We start from the raw sequence: 24,261 nt of genomic DNA, 5'->3' as shown, positions 1-24,261 counted from the left end.
GATGCCTTGGGGGTGTTACAAAAAAAAAAAATCAGCGATTACAGGTACAGTAAAGGCAACACGATAATTTGAACCGCATCAGGCAGACGATGGTAGCTATAACCTAGTGACACTTCTGGAGGGTAAACGTAGACAAAGAACAGAAGGAGGCCTTTCAGCACCCTACCACAACCGAGTGCCCCCCCCCGTTCCATCTAAGCGGAGTCATCTGTTTTCTGTTCATTGCCGCTGTCTCACAGCAAATCTTCACCACTCTCACCTTCACTAATATCACTCCTCTACCTCCCCCAGAAGACCCCCCCCCCCCCAAGGTGAACGACGTACAACTCAGTGCTAATGACAACAACGGTTCAATCCCATAAAGCTTCTGGATACAAAAAATATTATTTGTTGTGCGCCAACACGAAAACGGAGAGCCCGTGAGGAAGTCGTAACTTTTCCGAGCGTTAACAAAAGCGCTTTTATGCCTTCAAGCGTAACCAGACCTCAACCACAGTGTTGACACGTCATAAAATGTCATTATTTGGAGGGAAACACTCCGAAATGGGTGATAACAACCTACTCCATGGAGAGACGACATTGTTAACTCATTCTGTCCCAAAGAAATAGCCTTTGTTTTTTTCATATATATATATATATATATATATATATATATATATATATATATATATATATATATATGCATACCTGGATTCTTAAAAGACAAAACAAAAACAAATAAAAAAACGTAAAAATACGTCTTTGGGATTGAATGAGTCGAAAACAAGCAGAAGTCTCCAATTGAATTCATATTAAGAATCTCCAGTTCATCCCGCGATAGATCTTCAGATGCAAAGGGCGAGAGGCCGCAACGGGACGTCTGGCCTCTTGCGCGCCGCCGCAAGCTTCTGGCACATTATTATTATTTCCAAGCGTCAATTCTCCTTCCAACAGAGCCGGCGTTGTTTCCGGGACGGCGACTTAATAAAAGTGGCCGACTTCCTCGCTCCCCGGTGCGCGCCGGCCTCTCGGAAGACTGCGACGGAAGCCAGTTAGGAGGCTATAAAAAGGACGCGGCGCTCGCGGCGCTCGCGGCGCTCGCGGCTCGCTGGCGGCGAGACGCCTGCTAACGTGTGATGTGGCTGGTTTGCTGCGTGCGATTGGCCGTCCGCTTTGGGAAAGCTGCATACTGTCATCTTTCATGCGGAGGCGTCCCGCCGTCCGACTTTCGCCGTCTCCTTGAGCAAACGGACAAAAATGAAGGGATGCTTTCGATGAGACTAGCGCGTGTTTTTCCACACGCTTTTTCCACCAGTGCGCACAACGGAGAGTACTTGTAGAGCGTGTTGTTAAAAAGGGTGATGGTTTGTGGGAGCTGGACTACGTACGGGAGACCAAAACCTTCATAGTGCAACATTATAAGAAAACGACTTACACCCTAGTGTACGTTTAATGACCGGAGCGGTGTTGCGATTGTTTTGCTAAAGTGACTACCGTTAGCTAGTGATGGTCAAACGAAGCTTCATGAAACACTAGGGATAATTTTTTCCAACGCACTCAGTGTTTGCTTTAACACCAATAGCATCGTTCTAGAACGTAGGTGTCCGAACTTCAGTCCGGAGAAAAGAAGCTCCGTGAAGCACTTGGGATATTCTTTTGACTCCTCTAGACAACACTCTTGTTTTTATATACGTTTTCGCTGCACTAGTGTTAAGTTTAATGTTTAAACAACTAGCACCATCTAGATGAGTCTAAGAATAACACAAGTGCTTCATGAAGCTTCATTTTCCCATCACTGGTTAGCAGTGGGGTTTCGAAAACGTGGATTAAGAGCTACAAACTTTTGTAAAATAAGCAACACATAAATCCAGAAAAAAATACGAGAAGTGATAAGCCAAATTTGGAAGCGCCTCTCACCAATTATATTTCCACTTGTGGTAGGGGCCAAAGGGGTCCGTTTGCGCGGACTACATAAAGTCCTCCTCACCAGTAGTTGGCGCTATGTTCAGTGAATTATCTGTCAGAAATTTATTTTTTCTTTATTTAAAAGTGTTTTGTCTCTGTGTTTTTTTTTGTCTAAACTACTCAAGGTATTGATGCACATAGCATTCGAGAGTACTCAAAGATTGAAAAAAGTCTTATCAAATAATCTAGTGCACCTCTCCTGGAAAACGGCACAAGATGTGTTTTCATGCATAAACAAGGTGGACTTTGATGGCCAGCGCAAATATTGACTCCTTGAGAACGCTGTCCCCGCAGCCGAGGGGGTGAAGGCGAGCTCGCCACACCTGCCGCGGCGGCCATATTTACACCCGGCGGCGGACGAGGCGGATCTCGGCGGGGGCCCCTCCCCCCCGGCCGCTTGGCGCATCAACGCGCACTCTTCTCCTCCGGCTTCTGACAGGGCCGGCTTTCTTGGCCGGCCGGGGAGCGGGAAGGCGGCCAAGCGCGCGACCTCGGCCGGAACGCGTGCGTGCGCTAAGTACACAACATGGCAACGAGCGACATGACCCGACTGACACATTCAATATGCGAGGACATCGCCCGCTGGGCCCAACTCCGACCCGCACACAATGCCACATGCGACCGACAAGCTTTCCGGTTAGCTACATACTACGCGTCAATTCTGATTATTTAGCTCTGTGACATGTATCAGAACTTTTTTTTTTTCATATCAATATGCACGGTATATTTCCGTGTTTTTAGAATCCAAGAAAGGCCCGAAAACCAGATGGCTTAGAATTTACTTGCTCATATGTGCAAAAAGGTTCAAAAGTAGTGGAAAAAGGGTTATTTTAAATTTATGCAAATATGCAGAGGTGGTCCTACAGTCGTCAGGGCTCCGCCCCCTTTCCCTCATCGACGGTGCGTCATTTAGTTCAATTAGCTATACGCAATAGTAATCAACAGTTAGTCAGTCAGTGTAGCGACATTTGACTTTCTTTTTTCTGCTCCGTCATTCGTCAGGCGCTGGTCTACTTCTGCCTCACACGTAAAGTTAACAGCACCTCTATGGTTCTGCATTATGGGAAAAAATATGCCACACTGGTGCATAATAATTTCACCATAAAGTTGACTGAAAATAATTAAAAATACTTTCATAAGCAATAGTAATAAGCAATATTTGCCCAATTTGAGAAAATTTGCATCATACACTCGGACATTTACCCGTCAAATATGTTAACGCCACATTAGCGGCGTCGCTCTTCCGCAAGAAACAATCAAGCCAGCTCAAGTGAAAGTGTCTTTTGAGTGTTATAAGTAAAAAAAAAAAAAAAACCATGCCCGAAAATTCCCCGTGTGAAAACAAAGAGCGACTGTTCTGTGCGCTAAAGAAGGTCTCTCCAAGTGTCACCGAATGGCAGTGTGGGCTCATGAAGGGAACTCAAAAGAGGTCTCAGTCGGGGGTCAAAGGGCACCGGTGGGATGAGACACAGGGTCTGTGAGCTGGCTTTTGTGGTCGATTTGAACCCAACGCAACCTCACCACAGTCATGTGGGGCGGGGGCTTGATGATGCCCGCGTCACATGACAAGAACTGGACTCCAATGAATCACTGAGTGCAAGACTCAACTCAGGTCTGTGCTCCACCAAGGCCGGACGGAGAAAATATGTTTGTTTTTTGTTTTTATTTTTTTTTTTTATAAGCTCTCTTAGTCAGCAATATATTTCCTTGCCGTGGGCTTGCATCCATAAGAAATTCAACAGCAGGGACGGCAGACGTTGCCCAACACGTCATCGGAAGAAGCACTCGGTGATATTTGCTTTTGTTTGCTGGCTCTCCCTTCCGCATTTTGCCCTCGGGTTCCGCACGCGCCATCAAAGCAAAGCGGGAAAGTGTGCCGCGCTTTCAAAAGAGCCACTTCCCCCCGTCAAAGAAGAAACGGCTATTTCGGGCGTTCGCGTGGAGAACAGAGTCATCGGGATGAGCTCGAAATGCGCCGCATGCTCAACTTGACTTGCTCGATTCTGATGGAGAGGCAATTGAAAAATAATTGAGCGCTGACTGGAGGATTAAAGGCCCTGTGTGTTTCCTGAGGCGAGTGCTCTTTAACAAAAGCAGATGCCTGCGCCTTTACTCAGCTGTTACCTTACACTTGCTAATCAGAGTCGGGCAACATGAGTCACATGATTTGGTTAGAATCACAGGACTTGCCTCCGGTCATAGGACTAGACTCCGGTCACATGACTAGACTCTAGTAACGATTGACTCACATAACTAGACTCAAGTCGTGACTCGAGCACATAACTAGACTCAAGTCGTGACTCGAGACACATAACTAGACTTGAGTCAGATAACACTGGAGTCACGACTCCAGTTGCGACTAGACTCGAGTCATGACTCGAGTCAGATAACAACAGAGTCACGACTCCAGTCGCGACTAGACTCGAGTCATGACTCGAATCACATACCTAGACCCGAGTCATGAATCAAATCGCATAACTTAACTCAAGATAACTACAGTCGAGTCACATAACTAGACTCGAGTTACATAACTAGACTTGCGTCACACAACCAAACTCGAGTCACATATCTAGACTTGAGTAACGACTCGAGTCACGTAACTAAACTTGAGTCACCTAACTAGACTCGAGTCACAACTCGAGATGCATACCTAGACACGTGTAATGACTCGAATCACATAATTAGGCTTGAGTTACATAACTCGACTCGAGTAACGACTCAAGTCACAACTAGACATGCATCATGACTCAAATCACATAACTAAACAAGTCACAACCAAACTCAAGTCACATTTTTTTCAATGAGTCACCTTGTGTAAAACATTTTCAGCCATGTACACCCTAACCAGCGCTAAGCATTTGTTTGAATAAAAAAGAATAATTAAATAAACTTTTGAACTATATTGGTAGTGATATCTCTACGCATATTTTGTTTAGCAACTCCAGAAGATAGATCACATAACATTTTCCTGAAAATTATGTCTATAATTACAATGACAATCTTCATAGACCTGAACCAAAAAAAAAAAAAAACAGACATACATGTGACAAACGATTCACTAGACCACAATTTAGCAAAACATTGCTTCACATTCCAGTTAATTTGGCCTTAATTTGAAAAGCAAAATGTCAAGTTCCGGTCACAGAATGCAATTGACAATTGTGGATAACCTGCACCAGAAGAGCCCCCTAACAAATGTAGTTGTGTCATTGACCATCCTTTTGAAGAGGCTCTGTGAGACAAACTAGCCCTCAATTTATGGTATAAATGTGCAATTTTATGATTTACTCAGCCAAGTCACTTTGACCACTGGGAGCAGAGTTGGTTATGCGCTTTCATTTGAATTTTTCCTCACTCTGGCCAAAATTGAAAACCTCACAAATAACACAATGCAAAAGCGTGATCAAGAGCAGACCGTCAAAGCTAAAGCAGCAGCAAACTGTCCACCTTGCATTTCCACTTCAAAATATATTCATCCTCATCAGACAAATGAAATTGGTGGTGAATTATTTTTTTCTTTACAAAGGCCCCACTATTCTAAAGATGGCATTCTGATGAATATTGTGTTTTATTTGTCTCACGCACGGAGTGGCCCTTTTTGCCACTTGCTGTCACCTGATAATGACAACCAATCACAGCCCAGCTTGCATATGTCAAATGAACAAACTTGGATAACAGGTGACCAGTGATTGGCTTTTCTAGTTTAGAATCCCCCAATCTTGTTTTTATATTTTTATTTCACCCAAATTGTGATGGTGCATTCAAGTGCATGCTTATACCAAGCGAATTTGAGTCCGGGTAACGTATTTTTTTTTCCAACTTCTTCACTGTACGTGAGCCTACTACGAACCAGTCCATCCAAAATCCCGGGCGCCACAATGAACTCGAAACCGTCCGCGAAGCTGAGGTAACAAATGATCCCATCTACCGGCGGCAAGTAGGAAGCTCATGTGTTGCCCGCATTTCACAACGACATCGCAAGTGTGCCAGCCACTCGGCACGTCTATGTTTAGGCCCGCTCACTTCCATCTCAGCTGCGCGGATCCGTCACGGCGGAACACGCGGCAACATCCGCGACGTCCTTGAACGCACCGTTCTCCATTCACTCCCACGCACCGCTCGGAGGGGGGGGGGGGGGGGGGGGGGGGGGGGCTCACCTGGTGGACAGTTGCATTCGGGTGACGCTTGCCGGGCGCTTCGGATCTTGGCGAATTGCTCGTAAGAACGCTGCGGGGGGGATCGGGGGGTTGATGAAAACATAGTGACGTCAGCGTAGCGCCATTAAGACGCGTCGGGCATGCGCGCGGGGATCTCACCTGGGAGAGCATCTCGTTGACTTTTTGCGCAACCAATGCATCCAAGTGGTCGTCGGGGGCGCGCTCCAAGCCCGCCAGCCGGCGCCTGACGTCGGCCGCGTGGATGCTGAGCACCACGCAGAAGGCGATGGACGCCGCGGAGCACAGCGACGGGATGACGCTGGCGGCCCGACGCCGAGGGGACACTTTCCCGTCCATGTTCCCCGCGGAGGCTCCTCGCTCCATTCCAATGAAGAAGAAGAAGAAAAAAAAAACTTGTTGCACCTCAGACGTCCGCTTTCCGAGAGAGGAGGCGCTGAGGAATCGCGTGGAAGTGAAGACGGCGTGGGCACTCGGAGCTTTTCCACGCACGCCCCCACCCACCCTCGTTATGGCAACAACACGCCCCCAAACCCTCGTGGCACCCTGCACTCACTCGCCGGATGACGACTACGCTACATTCGATTAAACTTGCATTGGACAAGCGAACGCACTATAAAGCTGTTATTTTTTTTCCCTCCCCTACTCTTTGCATGGAACGTGGCAACAAAAAAAGAAACCTCTGGGACGCATACGCGGAGGTACAGCAGATCCTAATTAATGTTAATGAGGCAGAGGTCGTTCGATGACGCTTTTCGGGGTAAATGTCGCCATCCAGCGGACAAAACCGGCAATCGTTAAGAAAACGAAGGGGAGGCTTTTTTCACACGCACACTCATTAATCACACGTTTGAAAAAAAAGACACAGCCTAAGCATTTGTGTCCACATTTGTGCGGATTTAGTCTCATTTGACCGTTCTTCATTAAAAGGGAATAAATGATTATAAATTTCAAAGACCTGCAAACAAATATGTTCTTAACGACCAACAGTATGTTTCAAATATAATCATAGGTCTAGTTATCACTAAATTATATTACATGGGGGGAGAGGGGTGGCTGCAATGTTTGTTATCGCTACAGACAATGAAAGATGCAGCAAATCCTGCTGTCCATAATGAAAAACTGTCTCAATCTTAAACATTGTCCCTACAAGACAGCAAAATACATTGCGAGACATCATTGGAAAGACCAGGATGTCCTCAACTGAGCACAATAGTACTTAGTAGGAGAAAGATAGAGACAAAAACAAAAAACCTTTTCATGCTGTTTTTTCCCACCGTCGTTGGAGGATGGTTCAAATAACTTGATCACTTCTTAATCCCTGTTTGCCGGTCAATTATGGCAAGTGTAAAAGTATAAAAAGTTGGATTTTAATCAAATTACAAAAAACAACAAAAAAACAACGCATGTCTTAACAAGGGCCTTCATCTATTTACATCAACAAAGAAAACAAAACAATCCAGTGTCATCCAGTCAGTCGTCTTGAAAGCGAATGTGCTTGTTGGCCTCCTTGGCCCGAGCCGTAATGATTTTCTCGGCTTTGGATAGGAGCTGAGGAGCAAAAATTGTCAAAGATGAGCCGGACAGTTGTCAGGAAGCGACGTGAAAGAGTTAGCCGTCTCACCTTCTCCGTGCCCCGCTTCTTCTCCCTGGGCCGGTTGAGTTTGCCTTGCCGATCCACCAGGATCTTCTGCCAGTACCTCTGCTCGTTATCACCTTCGGACAACAACACAATTCACAAACCTTTCCTGTTTTTTTTTAAGTGACGCTAAGATGAAGCTTCATGAAGCACCCGTGTTATCGTTTACATCCTCCAGATGGTGCTGTTAGTTCATAAATAAACACTGGAGTGCAAATGTAGCAAATTTCTGCCAAAATATCACAAGCGCTTCATGAAGCTTCGTTTGTCCGTCGTTTTTTTTTTTCTGCATTTGGACATGCGTGTGGTCTACCTGAAAGGACCTCGAGGTGCCAGCTGTGCTCCTTTTGCAGCTGGGCTTGGGCGCGGTGGACGGCCTGCGCGTCCTCCGGCCGCTTGAAACGTACGTAGCCCTCGGTGTCGCCCTCCAGCAGGTCCACATACGCCACGGGCGAGATCTTGCACAGGGCGTTCTGCATCCCGAAGGACGGAGGACAACATAAGGGGAAAACAATTTTTGTTTTTTGATGGGAATAAGTGAGATCTTGATCAGCTTTTTGTTTAATTAAAAAGCTAGGAAGGTTAAAAAAAAAAGTATATAAATGGCCAGCAGATGGCAGCATTGGGTCATTTGGATTATAGCACTGTAGTGATCCCACGCTACTTTGCGCTTCCCCTATCGTACCCTCGTTGCATTGTGTATTTTTAATTAATTTTTTTTAACTATAAACTATCATTGCACTTGCAACGGCTATCCGTCAGACATCAAACTACTGCAGTACACGATTTACTCGTTTACTGAAATGATTAAACCTTAGAGAGTAACTGTACTGTTATCCCTTCCCTTTCCATTCCTTTGACTGTAGTTTCACAGTGCCGCGGTTCTATTAGCGGAAGTCGAATTAGGGTAAAGCCTAGAGCTGACTAAACATGATAACAATCAGTTTACATTTGAAATTCTAATACACAAGAAATGTCGGTAAAAAATTGACAACGCTCCGACGCAGCGCTGCTCTTTCCTCGTCTTCCTTTGCGTCTACCTCACAGCGTGTGAGTTTCATGGGGGAAACGGGCACTCCTACAAGACGCGTGATTGGCTCCCGGCGCGACCATCGATTAATGAGGGCGGGAGTAGATTACAACTCCTAGACGCGACGAAAAGGAGGGAGATTTCCTTTTGTCCGATGTCCCTAATAACCAGGAAATTCACGGATTTTGAACTCGGGTCCGTGAAACGTGAGGTGCTAACCACAGCCCCACCGAGCCGCACAAATTTATTTTCTTTTAAAGTTAATGACTGGACGTGAAAAATAATCAAATAATAAGAACAAAGGGCTAGTAAGCTGAGGGTTGAAGTGCAAATCACTTTGATTATCTTCCTCTCTGGAAGCGCCTTGTTGTCGGTGATCTTCACGATGACGCCGCTGATGAACTGCGGACCCGGAATGCTCGCGTTCTCGCTTGTCTCCACTGGAGAAAGAAAAAAAAAAAAAAAAAAAAAAAAAAGAGTTCACATTTCAAGCACGATAAATGTGAAGCCGCGCGGCCCTCCGCTCACTCCTCTCGCCGCTGTTGTTCCGCTCCTGGGGCGCCTCCTGGTGGGGCTCCTCCTGGTGGGGCTCCTCCTGGTGGGGCTCCTCCTGGTGGGGCTCCTGGGGTGGCTCCTCGCCATCCGGCCGCGTGATGCTCTTCTTCAGGGAGCCCATGCTGCGCTTCTGCAGCCGCAGGTACTCGGCCTTGAGCACCAGCCACGATTCCCTGGTGCCAAAAAAATCAATTATCGGCAGGTGATTGCGATGGGTTTTCATTGCGTCAAACGGAGCACAATAGGATCATTATACTTTGTTTTGCTTGTAGTGTACGTAACGGATGAAATCTACACAAATTAAGTTTTAGTTTATTCATATTATTTGTAAGTATCTAGTCTTGTTTACATACTGCTTATCTTGTCCCAAATAATCGTGATTATTATTTTGGCTATAATTGTGCAGCCCTAGCCTAGAGCACGATCCCTTAGCTGGCTTTGTTTTCGTGTTACACTTATATTACTCTTGCATTTCAATTGCCGTGTAACTATAGAACCACAGTGATTGTGTTAACTTTAAGTACAAAAACAGAAACAATAATTGGTGGTTATTATATTAATAACAATAGCTGGTGAATAAAAAAAAAGAATGAATGAATTTCTAAAGTATGCTCGTGTTCAAGCACTAAACTAATCAACTACTTAAGGTATTTAAGTGCTAATCGATTACTTTAGGTAATAGTATCAATTACTGGGGGAATGTAACTGTGATACAGCGCTAGTTTTGCTCACGGTTATCATAGCATGTGATATGGGTCCATGCCTAAGTGGGTTCTTACTTGGACATGACCCTCAGCGGGATGACCTCCTCGCCGATTTTCAGCTTCTCCTTATGTTTCTTCTTCCTCTTCCTCTTGGCTTTGACCAGCGAGTCGTCTTGGTTTTCTTTCTCGCCCTCCGCTGGAGGGTCTGCAGAATGCACGCAATGACATTTTCTTGATTTTCTGGGCCAGCCTTTGCCACGTAAAAGGACGCTTACTGCTCTGGGATGCGGCTTGATCGTTCTCCTCCAGCTTCATCATTTTGGAGGGCACCGCCGTTTCCGATTGGTCGGCCGCGTGCGAGCGGTGTCGCTTTTTCTCCGCGATTTTACCCGCCGTCTTTTGACCCGTGGCGTCGGAGCTTTGCTGCCGTTCCTCCTGCTGCTGCTTTTTCTTCTTCTGTTGCTGCTCCACCTGGTCCGACGGCTCGGCGTCCATCGGCGCCGCTTTGGCTTCCTCGGCCGGCGGTTTCTTTTTCTTCTTCTTCCGCTTTTTCTTCTCTTCCTCCCTGCCGCCACCTGCAAGAAATTCAAAGCAAAAAATAAAATTAGAAATCACTCTTTCTACAGGGAAAGACCAAACGAATTTGATAGCATAATATTTAAATGAGTTCAACAAAGAGTTTTCTTATTTATCCCATTTCAGCAGTAATAATAATATTGATAATTAAAGTATCGCTCAAATACGAGTGATACTTTTCAACACACGTTTTGCGACTTGCCGTCAACTGAAAATGACATCACAGTTGCTCAAGACTCAGGTAACGACCAATCATGGCTCTACTTCTCAGGCAACGGCCAATCATGGCTCAGCTGTTTTCTGGTTTGGTCATGTGACCATTGCAAGCTGCGATTGGTAGTGACCTGAATCAACTGTGATGCTAGTTTCAGAAGCAAACAAGAGGCAAAATTGCTGGCACCTTGTTTAAATATATATATATATATATATATATATATATATATAATAGTAGATTTTCAACCATTTTTTTTTACAACCACAACATTAATCGGAATGTCATGTTTAGACTAGACTGTTTTTTTTTTTTCTGTGCAGGCAGGCAAATTCTACCTGCAAGCGGATTGTCAGCAGGCAACCACATGGGCTTTCCCTTCTTGGTCTTGGGGAACATTCCCAGCTTCCTCGGAGCATCTTCGGGGGGGTTGTTGAGCATCTGGGTGGAAGAAGAGGAAACCCATTCAAGTTTTTCACTTCTCATTAGTCCGTGGCTTATTTTGATGAACAAATGCTCACCTCAATGGCTTTTGTCGCTTGCTCTGGTTTCTCAAACTCCACAAAAGCAAAACCTTTGGGATCCCCGGAGGATTTGTATTTGGGGATGCTGGCATAAACAACTCTTCCGCATTTGGAGAAGACCTTCTCGATCCAGGAGTGAGTCACGTCCTTGGGTAGAAGCTCCTGGTTGGGCATGTTCAATGAATAACAACAGCGGGACGCCGGTCAAACAACGTTATATAATTCCTGCTGATATCGCATCGGGTCGATATCGGACTGCACGTCACCTCTAATTTACCAATCTATTATCTTCTTGTACGAGTACTGACACAAGGTAATTGTATCAGAGTTGATAATTGATCTGTTCGATCAAAAAGAGTCGATAGCAGTATCGGCTGTTCTCTTGTGCCCAAAATGAGAGCAACAGAAAATGGACAATTTCTTGCAGTCTTGTGGAAAATGGCTAAATATGGCTTGGAGTAAGCGTTTTGCTTTTTATTTTTAGGTAGCAAAATACTTAAGTCCTTGGTAACAGTGTCAGTGACTAATCAAGAGTTGAATACCTGTACTAGTAAAAACAAGAAAACAAAAGTGATTTTGAACATCTCAAACAATATAAAAGTTTACCACGTAAACTGTGCGGCTGTCCACGTCCACTGGAACATTTCCGATGGGATGCAGCCGTCTCACTTTATCGCCTTCTAAATTCACCTGAACATTGCCTACATATGTTAGCTGGCCATCGGATCGCGTTGGTAAAATGTTCTGCAAGTTTACCTCCACCACAGAAGAATCCTTCAAAGCCCTGGCGATCAACTTGGTGTCGCTCGTCAGCTTCTTCATCAGGTTGAAGTTTGTCAACACGGACAGGTCAACATCTGAGACAATTTACACAAAGGCATCATCAAAACAAAGCGGTTGAAGAGTCGAATTTGAATGACTTACAGCCGTCGTCCGACTGGTCAATGATCTTTTTCAGAAAGCGGTCCTTGTGCAGGTTGGCGTCTCCGAACCAGAATTCCACGACTTTCTTCACTTCGCTCAGTAGCTGCTTCACCCGAGATCTTTTTTTTCTGTCCGTGTCTTTGTTTGGAACTCCGTCATCTGAGGCGATCTTCGACTCGTCCATCATTTTCTTCCGAGGCGACCAAAACGCAACCACGACGTGCAGAAGGAATTCCAAGCTGCGGCTAATGTGGCGTTTAAAATTACAACACAGCCAGCCCACTTCGCACGTTAACTAAAAATTCATCAGACGATGTAAAAGGTTAGCCTAAAAATAGACAGGTATGGTAATAACAAACTTTATTTTGACGAGAGCTAGGTAGTCGTTCATTTCTCCGGTTCCGAGATCACAACCGTCGCATGAAATTTACGTCACAAGAATGCGCCAGCTCCTAGCATTGAAATAAACAGTAAAGTAAATGTAACTAAAGCCCGTGAAGCAATTTCTTCTTCTTCTTCTTCTTCTTCATAATAATAATAATAATAATAATAATAATAATCACAAATTCCCGGGTTTCTGTCGTAATTAAAAGCCATTCCTAGTTGTTTTTGTTCAACTACTGGTTGTCATAGACAAAAACAAAAGGCAGAATATTATACGATAAAAGACAACGTTAAAAAAGAATGCGGTTCATTTTCTCTTAAAACACAACAAACAAACAAAAAAAACACAGGCGTGATAGATCAAAATTACCAGCAGAGGACGCCATTGGCACGTATCGTACGTCAAATACAATCACCACAAGACGACTTCAGTTACTTAAAACCCATTTTATTTATTTACAAAACTATAAACAAAGGCACGCATGGAAATAAATAAGACAAATTACATATCTACACAAATGAAGCGTATAATTCATATTTTGATGAGTTTCTCCTCTTAAAATTAAACAAATGCCAAGTTTGCCTAGTTCTACCGTGTTGCACTCGATCCAAAAGTGCACATTCGGTGAATAAATAATGGATAGAAATATGCATAAGGAAGAAAAGAGAAGAATTCAAAGAGAAACAAAATAACGATGTTTCAATATTGCTGGTTTTCAACATTGTGCTTGCTTGTCACCTGGGGCCAAAAGGAGGAATTAAAAAAACAACGCAAGTAACAGGCGACAACATGCGGCGCGTCGAGACTAAATGTGCAAAAGCAATACAAAAAATAGAAAGTGGTTGAACTACACATCTAGACGAATACATTTTTCAAAAAAACACCAAGCAATATATATAAATGTAACCTTAGAAAAAACAAATCAACAAGTCATGTTTTAAACAAAGACTTCCGTTGAGTTTCAAGTGCAAAATAAGTTTTTTTTCTTTCTTGCTCTTCCCATTGTGTATTTGCTTCAGTCATGAGTGCAACGTTCAGTTCAAACTCCGACTCTTTCCCGTTCAAATCTCAAATTGGAGTTAGTTTTTTGGCCTTCCCAAAACGCTTTGGAAAACGTCTTTCGAATCCTTTTCCAGTGGTTATCTCATCTGAAAACGCCGGTGATGTTGCCATACGTCCCTCCGTTGAGTCGGTGTGTGTAGCGAGAAGCGGGAGATCCCGGATGGCGCCCGGCGTCCCTTGTCCATCAGGTGTCAAGGCACGAGTGACAGCAGCGACTCTTAAACTGCGGCAGCGAGCACAGCTCCAACTGTCGCACCTTCTCGCAGTACCTGGTGCTGTCTCGACACTCGCCGGAGGCTGCCGTCAACAGAGCAATAACCCCTGTCACTTCCAAATGCTTAGTGTTTAAAAAAAAAAAAACACAAAAAACAAGACTTGCAAATACATTCAAACATACTGACAATTACGTTCAAATGTACTTGAACATGCATTTGCACGTATTGGTGAATATGTTCGAACGCACTTGCCGATATGTTCAAACGTGTTTGCGAATACATTCGAAAACCCTTGCAAATACGTTCAAATATGTTCAAGCGTACTTTAAAATGTTAAAAAGTACTTGCAAATACGTTTTTTGTGTGATTAATGTTTGAAAATACTTGCAATTGTGTTCAAAGATACTTGTAGTCTAAATGCTAAAACACAGCATTTTCTCCCCCCCGTAAAGCCATGTGGCATTGATTTGGATATACTGTATGCAATGGAAAAATGGAATTGTGCCTACATTATGTCAATACATCGGTAAAATAGTTGATTCCTTATTTGTGTGATTTCACTCTGCTTTATTTCTGTTCTGAAAAGTTTCCTCGTTTTGTGACGCAATATGCGTTTACGAAATTGTTTGAATGAATTCGCCCCTCAAATATGCTTATTCCACAATGGCAGTTCTCTGATTGCATAAAACAAATGTGGCCAAGTCCGATCCTCAAGAGCCACAATCCAGCCTGTTTTCCACGTTTCCCTTCAAGCAACACATCTGAGTCTAATGAGCACGGTCGTTATCAGGATTCTGTTTCCCTTGGTTGAAGGGAAACATAGAAAATTGGCTCTCGAGGACGGGACTTGGCCACCCCTGGTCTAAAAGATATTATTTTTGTCATAAAGCCCGCCTGCAGTCCAATCACCACTTACCAGCTCAGCATAAAGCCTGCCATTTCTTGTCAAGTCCTCGTCAGATCATTTTACCCTCCTGCCCATCCCCTGCCCGCCTGGACCCCAACCCGCCTGCCCCTGGCTATCCCAACGCCCGCTGTCCTGATCTGCCAATGCAACCACACATTCGCCTATCCCCAAACAAACAATTTGCTTGGACTTGATTCAGCCTGCCAGTCTCCTTCCACAAAAAACTGGTCTCCATCCCTACCTGCCTCAACCATGCTTTTGGGTCCACTCACACCCCGCGACACATTTGCGCTTTTAAAATAATACATTTACTGACATTATACTACACGAATGGTTTGAGACGTCCCTCCTCTTGGACATATCGCACGGTTTGGTGAACCGCACCGTTGGATGTTGGAACGTCTCACCTCTGCCACAGGACACCGTATTGCAACGCTGCCAGCTGGCGGGACGCGGCCTCCGCCCGCAGCTACCGCCTTGCTGCGGCGCGCACACCACCCGGCGCGACTGGAAGCCGTGCCGGCCGCAAGTGGCGGTGCACTGAGTCCACGGTCCCACTCGCCAGCGCGGGGCGCAGGCGGCCGTCGAGCAGTTCCTGCTGGAGCTGGGTCTTGGAACAGCACATCGCCGTTATCCAGAGCTACCCGGTAAAGGAAAGGTTTCGTCGCGTTGTTCGTTTTTACCGTCGGAGTCCGCCGCACATCCTTGAGGTGACTTTGGTGCCGTTTGTGTCTCGGCAGAAAACATTGCGGTGTTGTGCTGCCAAGCTCGGACCCGTGCAATGACCGCTACACTAAAACATTACAAAAAAATACAAAAATTCTAAAGTTTTTAAAAATACACCACGATTCAGTTATCGTGGCTTCACTCCGACACCGATTTTCATTTGTGACCATGACTTTCTTCGTTTCTGTCACTAGGCGTGGGAAGAACTGATTCTATTCGATTTTGGGGTCTCCGATTTGATCCAGAATCAATTTGATTCAAAGCGATTTTGGATTGGACACATTAAAAATGATCTCTGCCTCAAAGTGCAAAGAATCGTCAAACTACTGCACTTTGCTTTGCGAGATCGAATACAAAGGGATCATTTTATTTACATTTTGTAACGCTTTGTGACAACTGCAGGTTTACGTCGCTATCTTTTTTTTCTCTTTTAAGTAAGACCAGTGGTAAATATACAAGTTCATTCATATTTTTCCACGACTTGATATGATGATTGGCTAAGACGAGGAAGCTCACCAATCCCCAGGCGCTCGTAGCCCAAGCGGCGCAGGGCAGACCGTTACAGATCCTGCTGTCAGAAGGTCTCCGCCCCGCTCCGAGACATCGATTTTGCTCCGCCTCCACGGAGCCGCCCTCGGGACCCCCCACGCAGCGCACTCTTCTCGTCTGGGAGCCGGCGCCGCAGCTTACCGAGCACGGCGCCCAAGGGTCGGCGCGCCAACTACTTGGGAGAAAGTTGAATGAGTTTCCGATTTGGAAATGGACAAAAATTGTAGCCACCAACATGTGCGCGGCTGACTGGATGCTGTTGTTGCTTCTGTCGGGGCAAAAGAAGCCAGTGGCTCCTGCAGCTTGGACGCAGTCTCTTCCTGCGCTTCCTGGAAATACAGTGGACAGGAATTACGGGAGAAAAATAACAGAGCCACTTGTCCCTTGATAGCCCACTTATCTTTTGTAATTCTGAATGTAGCGGTTTTATCTTCTTTGAAACTTCCCCCTTGAGCCATCTAATTGTTGTCATATGGGTGAAAAAAGCGGCAGAAGGCGAGGGAAACGGCGGCGCCGTGGCTTTGATTGGAATCCAGAGAGGTCGCGAGTGGTCGCACTTTGAAAGGAGGCGGGACCGTGCGGCTCTGAAGGGACTTCTGCTGATGGCGCGCACCGCGCATTCCCCACCACTGACTCAGCCCCGCCGGCCACCGCTTCACGACCGATGTAAAAACATTTGCGGTGGCTCAAACTGTGTGCGCGTGAGTGACCACGTGTGACTTTCCAGCAACTTCAAACTTGAACCAGAAAAATAGACACATCTCCAGAACATTTCTGCGCTTCTAAAATGTAGTGACTTGTTCTTTTTCGGTATTTCTTGGAATATTTATATACCTAGCTTACTTAGTAGCTAGTGTATGACTAGCAAGCTCAAGCATCTAGCGAGCCAACTACTCCATCGATCCATCCATTTAATCCACCCCTTCATTACTATTTTTTTCTTCAAATAAATTGATACCTATCAAGCTTACTAGCTAGCTACTGTCTATCTTACTGTTTAGCTCCATCTTACTATCTAGCTCCAAAATCTCGCTAGCTAGCTACTGTCTATCTTCGCTAGCTAGCTACTCCTTCCTTCCTTCTTCTTTCTTTCTTTCTCGCAGCACCAGGTGAGCATTATTGGTAGCACAGTTGATTAGTTTAGACCATTTGTTTCTGCAGGAAGACCTTTAAGTGTTAACCTTTGGTGCTCTGCCCCACCCTCGAAGGGTGTTCCGCAGAGTTCAACTCTGGGACCTCTGCTTGTTTCTATCTGAGGCTCTTGGGTTCCATATTAAGAAAACATGGGATTTCTTTCCAACGCTATGTGGATGATTGTCTCACCTGTAATCTGCAACCAAGACGAGAGCGTCGAGGATCCAAATCGGTTCCGGGCAGTGCAGGTGTACAGCCCTTCATCTGCCTGTTTCGGAGACCGAATCCTCAGCGAGCCATCGGGCAGCACTTCTATTCTGCCGACACAAACGGATGACGTCCACTCAGTAAAATTGAAAGCTCACCCGCACTTTTATTCCGCGAGTTGTCTGGCCTTACCTGCTATCGTAGTGCAGCTGTTTTCCATTTTTGGTCCATGTTCGGGACGGTTCTGGGAAACCAACAGACTCGCACTTGATTTCCAAACTGGCATAGGGCTTCCGGAGCAAAACCGGCATCCCGACATGAACGATCACGTCGGAGGACGATATCGTTCCGGCTTTCCCGGGGTTCTGAATGATGACTGGGCTTCTGTACCTGCTCGAATGGTTTTTGGCGTTTGCTTTCCGAAGAATGGGTCCTTGCACGGAAGGTTCGTGGATTTCGGGGTGGTGAAGATTTGAGTGATTGGTTCCAAAGCGGGACGCGGACAGCTCGCCGAGTAATTGAGCAATGGCTTGCTCGCCTTGCTTTCCTCGGATACCGTCAAGCTGATCCAGCCTCCGGCTATCGAGAATGACGACATTTGGGATGCCGTCTTCCGAGGCGGTCTTGTTTTTTTCGAGCTTGAGTTGAAGAAAGCGTTGTACGATATCTTTATATCCATCGGCGTAGCTGGAGAGCTCCTGTATGCTTGTTGCCTCCGCTCTGTACAGCTTCTGCTTGGCACCAAGGACCTCTAGAACTAAATGCTCCTTGGCCTGACCTGCGACGCAGGTGTACGTCCCGGCATCAGACACGCCGACCTGCTGGATCTTCACTAAGCCCGTAGGGGTCACCGATAGGTGAGGGAGATTCACCAGAGGCTTCCCTTCTTTCAACCATTGGATATTTGCCTTGCGAATGTGGCGGGTCGGACAACGAAGGACCACGGTTGTCCAAGGGAGCAGATAGGCAGTGCCCCCAACCACCAGATGGACCTTTCTGCTCTTCCTCCACTGAATATACACGTTTCTCTCAGCCAGGATAGTCGGATCGGGTTTCAGTGAATCTGTGATGAAAGATGCACTGCTTTGGTTACTCTCTCTCTTTACAACCGTCCAATGAAAGCGTAAGGCGGGACTCTTACTCTTGCAGAGCCTAAGAGAGCACGGTCGGACCCTGGTGGGTCGCGTCAGAGAGGAGCAGTTGTCTGGATCTAGGATGTGATATTGTCCATCCTCCCCTTGTTTCTTGCAGACTGCCTCAAGTCTTTGCATACCGTTGCCACAAGTCACTGAACACTGTATGTGGACAAAAAAAAAGGACATTTTCAGAAGGAAATTGCCATACAAATTGTTCAAACTGAAGCCTGGGAGCCATTTGCGCCCCGCTGTTTGTTTCTAATACATTGAACACAGTTTTTTTTAGATGTGCAGAGAAACGTTTTTGCACTAAAATAGAAATTTTTCTCTTATGACGTCTAATCGGGCTCTATTGATAAATAGCAATCATTTTCAGCAGCAAAACATATTGAAGAATCAAAAACAACACGTTTTTTGGATAGCCCTGCCTTCACAGCTTAGCGCGGCATAGCGTGAGTGCGACTGATTGGATAAAGCCTACCTGAGACCAGCTCGTGACCCACAGCGGCGGGCACCGCTGCTCCGCCTTGCACAGCCGCTGGTTTGCCGGCATCTTGGACGAACAGAACGAATCCGGCAGCTCCAGAATGCTGCCGTCTGCCAAACGCTGTTTACACAGGATCAGTCGCCTCTCAATTCCATTTCCACAACGACTGGCGCACTAAAGACACAATAACAGACAAAGACAAGTGTGACGTCATCTCCCTACGAAGGATGACTCGGAATGACTCGTTTGTCTTACCTGTCCCCATTCCTGCGCTTCCCACATGGGAGGGCAGTCGAAGCGGTTGCAGGCCTGGACGGGGTTTGGTTTTGGATCGTGGCAGTTTTCGTTTGGCAAAACCTCAGTTCTGTTGCTGTCCGGGGATGGGCGGCGAGCGCAAGCTACGGTGCGGGACATCAGACCAACACCACAAGACGCAGAACACTGGCTCCACTCTCCGACTTCCCACCTGTAAAAAACACCATTAGTGTACATGTTGCCAGTCTGCCTGCTTGCATCTCGCTCTCCGTAGTCTCCTAGATATATTCCGAGAGATTTGTGGTCTATGTCAGTGGTCCCCGACCCCCCGGTCCCCAACCCTCGGTCCCCGGACCGGTACCGGTCCGTGGATCAACTGGTACCGGGCCAGGTGGGCTGCACCCGAAATAATGTTTTGGAGATGATTTAGTTTAATGGTACGCGCACACCAAACGCGAACGAGGCGAAAAAGCGGAGCTTTTTGTCTTGTAGTCAATGGAGTTTGCGTGACCGGGCGCGAATGCACGTCGGGCGACGCGATGGACGCGAATGGAGCGACGCGATGGCCGCGCGCGGTCACGAAAAGCGAAATTTCGTCTTTCGCGTGAAGTTACATTTTTTTTACTTCTTCCGCGTTTCGCGTCGCGACAGCCAATCAACTTCGGGAACATTCAACGGCTCACGCAGGGGGCAGGAATGAATCATGGCGGCCGCTTTGCGGTCACCGGGAGCGATCCGACACGGCCAGCTGAGCTTTCAATACAAAACGGAACCAAGCAAGAGCCCTCACCTGGCTTGTCGAAAGGCGGAAGCGAGAACTTGGTACAACTGGTATGTGCGGCGTTTGCTTCACTTAACAGCTGTTGAACCGTAGTTACTGTGCTAAGCTAACGATAGCGCAGCATGGTCAGCACAATATTTAGCACGGTCTCGGCCACTGGCTGCTGTTGATATTACATACATAGTGAGATTGTGAGAAGGATGATGTGGCTTTTAAGAGCAGCCAACACCCTTGGTCCACAATCTAAATGTAAGGCATTGACCGGTCCGTGGTGATGAAAAGGTTGGGGACCATCGGCCTATGTGACATGCGCGAGGTTTTCCGTAGCTTATACTATGGCCCCTGTTGGGGTCGTGGACTGACTTGTTTTTTTTTTCTCTTCCTCCTCTGTTCCTTGTTTTTTTTCTCCCCCTTCCTTATCTAAGATTTTGGGGAGCTTCTTGGCGAGTACCAACAGGCCAACTATGAGTGCAGTTTTAGAAGTTACGGACCGTGAAGATTTCATTTGAAAATTTACGAGCGTAACACTGAACTAGTTAGCGTCGAAAATGAACCGATTGCGGCGTTTTCCTCGCTGCGATGTCCAACTCCGATTTGCTTTTTACAACCCGGAAAGCGTGATTGCTCTTGGATGAGATTTAGCACTTGTGCTTTTTCTCACCCACACGCTGCGAGTCTGACGAACTAATCCCTCTCCCACTTCATGAATCGAGCCTACTTTCAACATTTTCATTTCCGAGCGATTCGTATTTACTCCCGGGCCCTGAGGAGAACGCGGGAATGTTGCGTGTATCGGGGCATTCGCCGTAAAGGCCGTGGCCGTTTCTCCTCACGGGGAACGCTATCCAAAGAGCCGAGCTTCGCGTGGGAGTGCGACGAGGCCTCGGGGACAGAGAGGAAGGCCAAAGGAAACACGTCCGACGCGGCGTTTGTTGTGCCTGAAAACAAAAGTCAAAGCCTGCAAAAACAGGCTTCCAGCCTCCGCGTTGGCTGACGGGAGGGAGCAGCGGAGCGTGACACCACAAGGAGCGCTAAGTAGTCCAAAAGTGCGCCATCAGTGGTCCGCACTCATTCAAATTCAATTGTTATTTCCTGTTCTCCGCCGTGCGGCCAGCCATCCGTCTCCGTCTGATTTACTGAAATAATGTCACGGGGATACGAAGGGATTATGTTCATTTCATAGCGGGAGCTGTTTTCTCACAGTCAAGTGGTTGCAGGTGCGAGACTGGTGGAGGCACGGGAGCTCTTGGAAATTGACTTCTACAACCCGGCTGTCATTGGACATTTCGTGAGAAATACATGCCGCCGCTAAACGCGATTTTTGTCTTGTCGGCTAATCGCCCCCATCGGGTCGTTTCGTCAAGGGCTGGGCAGTGAATCCAACTGATACCCTTAAATTGTCCTTTAAAAAGTGACAAGTGTCCTTTAAAAAATGAGAAAATTGGCTAAATATTTAAAAATCTTAACCCGCACCAATATATATATATATATATATATATATATATATATATATATATATATATATATATATATATATATATATATATATATATATATATATATATATATATATATATATATATTGGTTAATATATATTAAAGAGCCAAAGAGCCTTTAAAGAGCCAAGAGTCCCATCATTATTTTAAAGCTGCAATTGAAAGCCTTTACCTGGGGGGGCAAGGTTGCGTTTTGCAGTCCAGGAGAAGCGGCGGCGGCCTGCGGTTGGTGAGGCACAAACTCTGGTTTGCTGAGGCTTCCCTGGTCTGCTTGTTCAGGCAGATCACCACAGCCTCTTGCACACCTGAGATTCAAACACAAGTCAGCATTTTGAGCAGTAAATAAGTTGTGACGGTCGCTGGGAAAGTCCTCTACCTCCTCCGCAACTCTTGGAACACTCTGTGAAGCCGTCATATTCCCATTCATGCAGCTCATCTCTCTGGAGGATCTCCTCCTCCTCCTCCTCCTCCAGGTCCTGGTCGTCGTCGCCTTCTTGCTCCTGGCACGGACGCCGGTAGCAGACTCGGCTCACGGAAGGTTTGATGCCCTTGCACTCGTCGTCGGGAAGGTCGGCGACGGTCTGAGAAAAGGACAGCAACACCCGGCACTTGACCGTGCGCCGCTGAGTCCCGGTACCGCAGGTTCTGCTGCAGGGCTGCCAGGCGCCAGGGATGAAGCTGCGAATGGGAAACCGGCGTCATACAAGAACCCTTATCCACATTCATCTAAACGGTGCAGGTTGGTCACGAGCCTCTTCGGATTTTTGACGGGGGTGAGGGTGGTTTTCGTGAAATCGGAAGATTCTTGGGAAAAACGACCGATCGGCGTCAGAAAGCTGAGAATCGGAAGACTATCGGGAGAGTTGATAATCAATTACCGTTGCAATTCATATAATAAATCAATTTAAAAAAAAATCATCTACTTTTTTTCACATTCATGTTTGCAGCATAGATCAAGAACAACTTTGTGCTTTTGACTCGAAGAATCACCGTAAATATAATCGGACCGTTGGGAGCTGAACGTTTCCGGTGGCGCGTTTCCAATGTAGGACCAAGAGGAACAAGGCTTGGCACTCAACGACTGATAGCTGCGTGGACAAAGTAGGACATCTCAAACATCTGTGGAAATACTCTTTCAACGCACCAAACCGCAATGACTCGTCCATGAGCATTTTATTATTTGCGGTAACAAATCACAGACGCATGTCAACTCAAGCTGAATCCAAAATCGATTCTGAAATGAATCGTACCATGAGACTAAGATTCATACCCCTAAGATCCTACCGGTTTTATGGTTCCATACCTTCATCGTACCTCTGCATACATTCTTAGAGGACTAGAATTCCCAAATGAAACTCTTCCAACCTGACATGGTGGTTTTAGGTCTACCTAAGTATTGGCAAACTTCGTTTTTTCAGTAATCAAGGTCTTCTCAACATTTCAACAGCTTGAGGGAAAACCTTTAGATGGAATCCCGCTAACTTTCTTTCGAGACGCGCTCCGTGTCGATCCCAAGTTCTCGAGGAACGCGCGTAAAAAGCGCTCAGCTTGAATGAACAGATCAAGGGAGGGAATTTTTTGGTTTCAATCAGACTGTTTTCAGGGTTGGTAAAAAGAGCTGCCGCTCGTTACTGAAAGATGAATCTTCGCCTCGGTTGAATCATCTCCCCGCACGACGTCAGCTGCAGTCGTGCTAGCTAGACGCATGCGATGTGTTTAGCGTTAGCAAATAAAAGACGTCCATAAAGAGATGTTTGTGAGTTATCGTGATGTCTTCCGCGAGCAGATGTTTGCAATATCCGCCAAAGCCCCTTCCTAATCTCATCAATTACATTTCCGACAGTGGAAATATTTCATTGAGCGCCGGCGTTTCTTTTTTTTTCTTCTGTAAATCCGATACAGGATTAGTCTTTGTAATTTTGTCCCATATGGTTGGCAGATTGCGTATTAGTGTTGGCTCGTGAACGAGGCTTTATTACAGGCGTGTATTTGCAGGGGGGAAGCGGCGTTTCTTTGTCCTTCATGGCGGCTTTCTCACTTCGCAGACCGGTCAAAGTCGCAGATGTTTCAAACTGGCGAACACGCTCGCTAATGCGAGTCATGCGAGGCGCCGGGCCGCGCTCCAAATATCTTTGGAGGGCGGCCTTTATTAGTCAAATGATATGCAAGAGCAAAAACATCTGCGACATCTGCGGCCGGGCTCAAGCAACACGGGAAGCCTGCGACAAAGGAGGCCGACCTGCTCCGAAAGATTTTTTTTTTTTCTCCTTCTGTTGCTTTCAACTTCCCTTTTGTTACCTCGCGTGACCCCCATACATCACATTTACGAGCGGGATCCCACATCGCAGGTGTTCGAGAAAAGAAGCGTGAAGCATCGGGCTTGGGACAGGGCGAACGACCAACACACACGCTAATCCCTCTTGGGCTCCACCCAGAATAGCTCAACGGTAAATTGAGTTTATCCAAGACGGTCACTCAGCCCCTTTACGCCGATATGCAACTCACGTGACATATTGGAAGCCCGACGCGAGGCCCGTCATCATAATTACGATATTGGCTTCAATGAGTGGGCGTGATTATATTTTGGGACTCCATAAAAGGTCATTTACCTGCCTGTTTGTTTACGTGTCGTTAACTT

General features: G+C 46.3%; 3 protein-coding genes across 10 annotated transcripts in view; all 3 read right to left on the bottom strand.

Moving 5' to 3' along the window:
- The window catches only part of col25a1 (collagen type XXV alpha 1 chain), a 121,493-nt gene extending 114,871 nt beyond the window's left edge, over positions 1-6,622 (bottom strand). Inside the window, exons 1-2 of the mRNA XM_088424835.1 lie at positions 6,261-6,622; positions 6,102-6,171 (exon numbers count right to left, since the gene is read on the bottom strand). Coding sequence (XP_088280961.1) covers positions 6,102-6,171; positions 6,261-6,485 — 295 coding nt within the window. The 5' untranslated portion in view covers positions 6,486-6,622. The remainder of the gene's footprint in view (positions 1-6,101; positions 6,172-6,260) is intronic.
- An 851-nt stretch (positions 6,623-7,473) lies between these two features.
- larp7 (La ribonucleoprotein 7, transcriptional regulator) lies at positions 7,474-12,702 on the bottom strand. The gene is made up of 12 exons (XM_088418724.1): positions 12,283-12,702; positions 12,115-12,215; positions 11,965-12,048; positions 11,356-11,520; positions 11,173-11,275; positions 10,323-10,622; positions 10,123-10,252; positions 9,317-9,516; positions 9,125-9,228; positions 8,072-8,231; positions 7,744-7,835; positions 7,474-7,670 (listed from the first exon to the last, which is right to left on the bottom strand). Exons 1-12 carry the CDS (start codon positions 12,467-12,469, stop codon positions 7,593-7,595), a joined length of 1,704 nt encoding a protein of 567 aa, XP_088274850.1. The 5' UTR covers positions 12,470-12,702; the 3' UTR covers positions 7,474-7,592.
- Positions 12,703-13,098: 396 nt separating this feature from the next.
- adamtsl3 (ADAMTS like 3) overlaps positions 13,099-24,261 on the bottom strand; it is a 70,901-nt gene continuing 59,738 nt past the window's right edge. For 3 of the 8 annotated variants that reach the window (XM_088424742.1, XM_088424743.1, XM_088424739.1), the window contains 12 exons: positions 22,000-22,301; positions 21,796-21,928; positions 19,346-19,556; positions 19,085-19,264; positions 18,609-18,762; positions 17,660-18,530; positions 17,450-17,577; positions 16,362-16,455; positions 16,094-16,301; positions 15,535-15,644; positions 15,259-15,461; positions 13,099-14,026 (listed from right to left, as the gene is read on the bottom strand). In XM_088424742.1, the coding sequence (XP_088280868.1) occupies positions 13,914-14,026; positions 15,259-15,461; positions 15,535-15,644; positions 16,094-16,301; positions 16,362-16,455; positions 17,450-17,577; positions 17,660-18,530; positions 18,609-18,762; positions 19,085-19,264; positions 19,346-19,556; positions 21,796-21,928; positions 22,000-22,301 (2,707 nt within the window). In that variant the 3' untranslated portion in view covers positions 13,099-13,913. Of the gene's footprint in view, positions 14,027-15,258; positions 15,462-15,534; positions 15,645-16,093; positions 16,456-17,449; positions 17,578-17,659; positions 18,531-18,608; positions 18,763-19,084; positions 19,265-19,345; positions 19,557-21,795; positions 21,929-21,999; positions 22,302-24,261 lie in introns of all 8 variants that reach the window. The other 5 variants (XM_088424741.1, XM_088424740.1, XM_088424738.1 and 2 more) reach the window with 3 other exon arrangements.

This window comes from Hippichthys cyanospilos, chromosome 1 (genome assembly GCF_059441005.1).
Source record: "Hippichthys cyanospilos isolate Australia breed blue-spotted pipefish chromosome 1, RoL_Hcya_1.0, whole genome shotgun sequence".
Lineage (NCBI taxonomy): Eukaryota > Metazoa > Chordata > Actinopteri > Syngnathiformes > Syngnathidae > Hippichthys > Hippichthys cyanospilos.
This window is presented reverse-complemented; position numbering and strand designations above follow the sequence as displayed.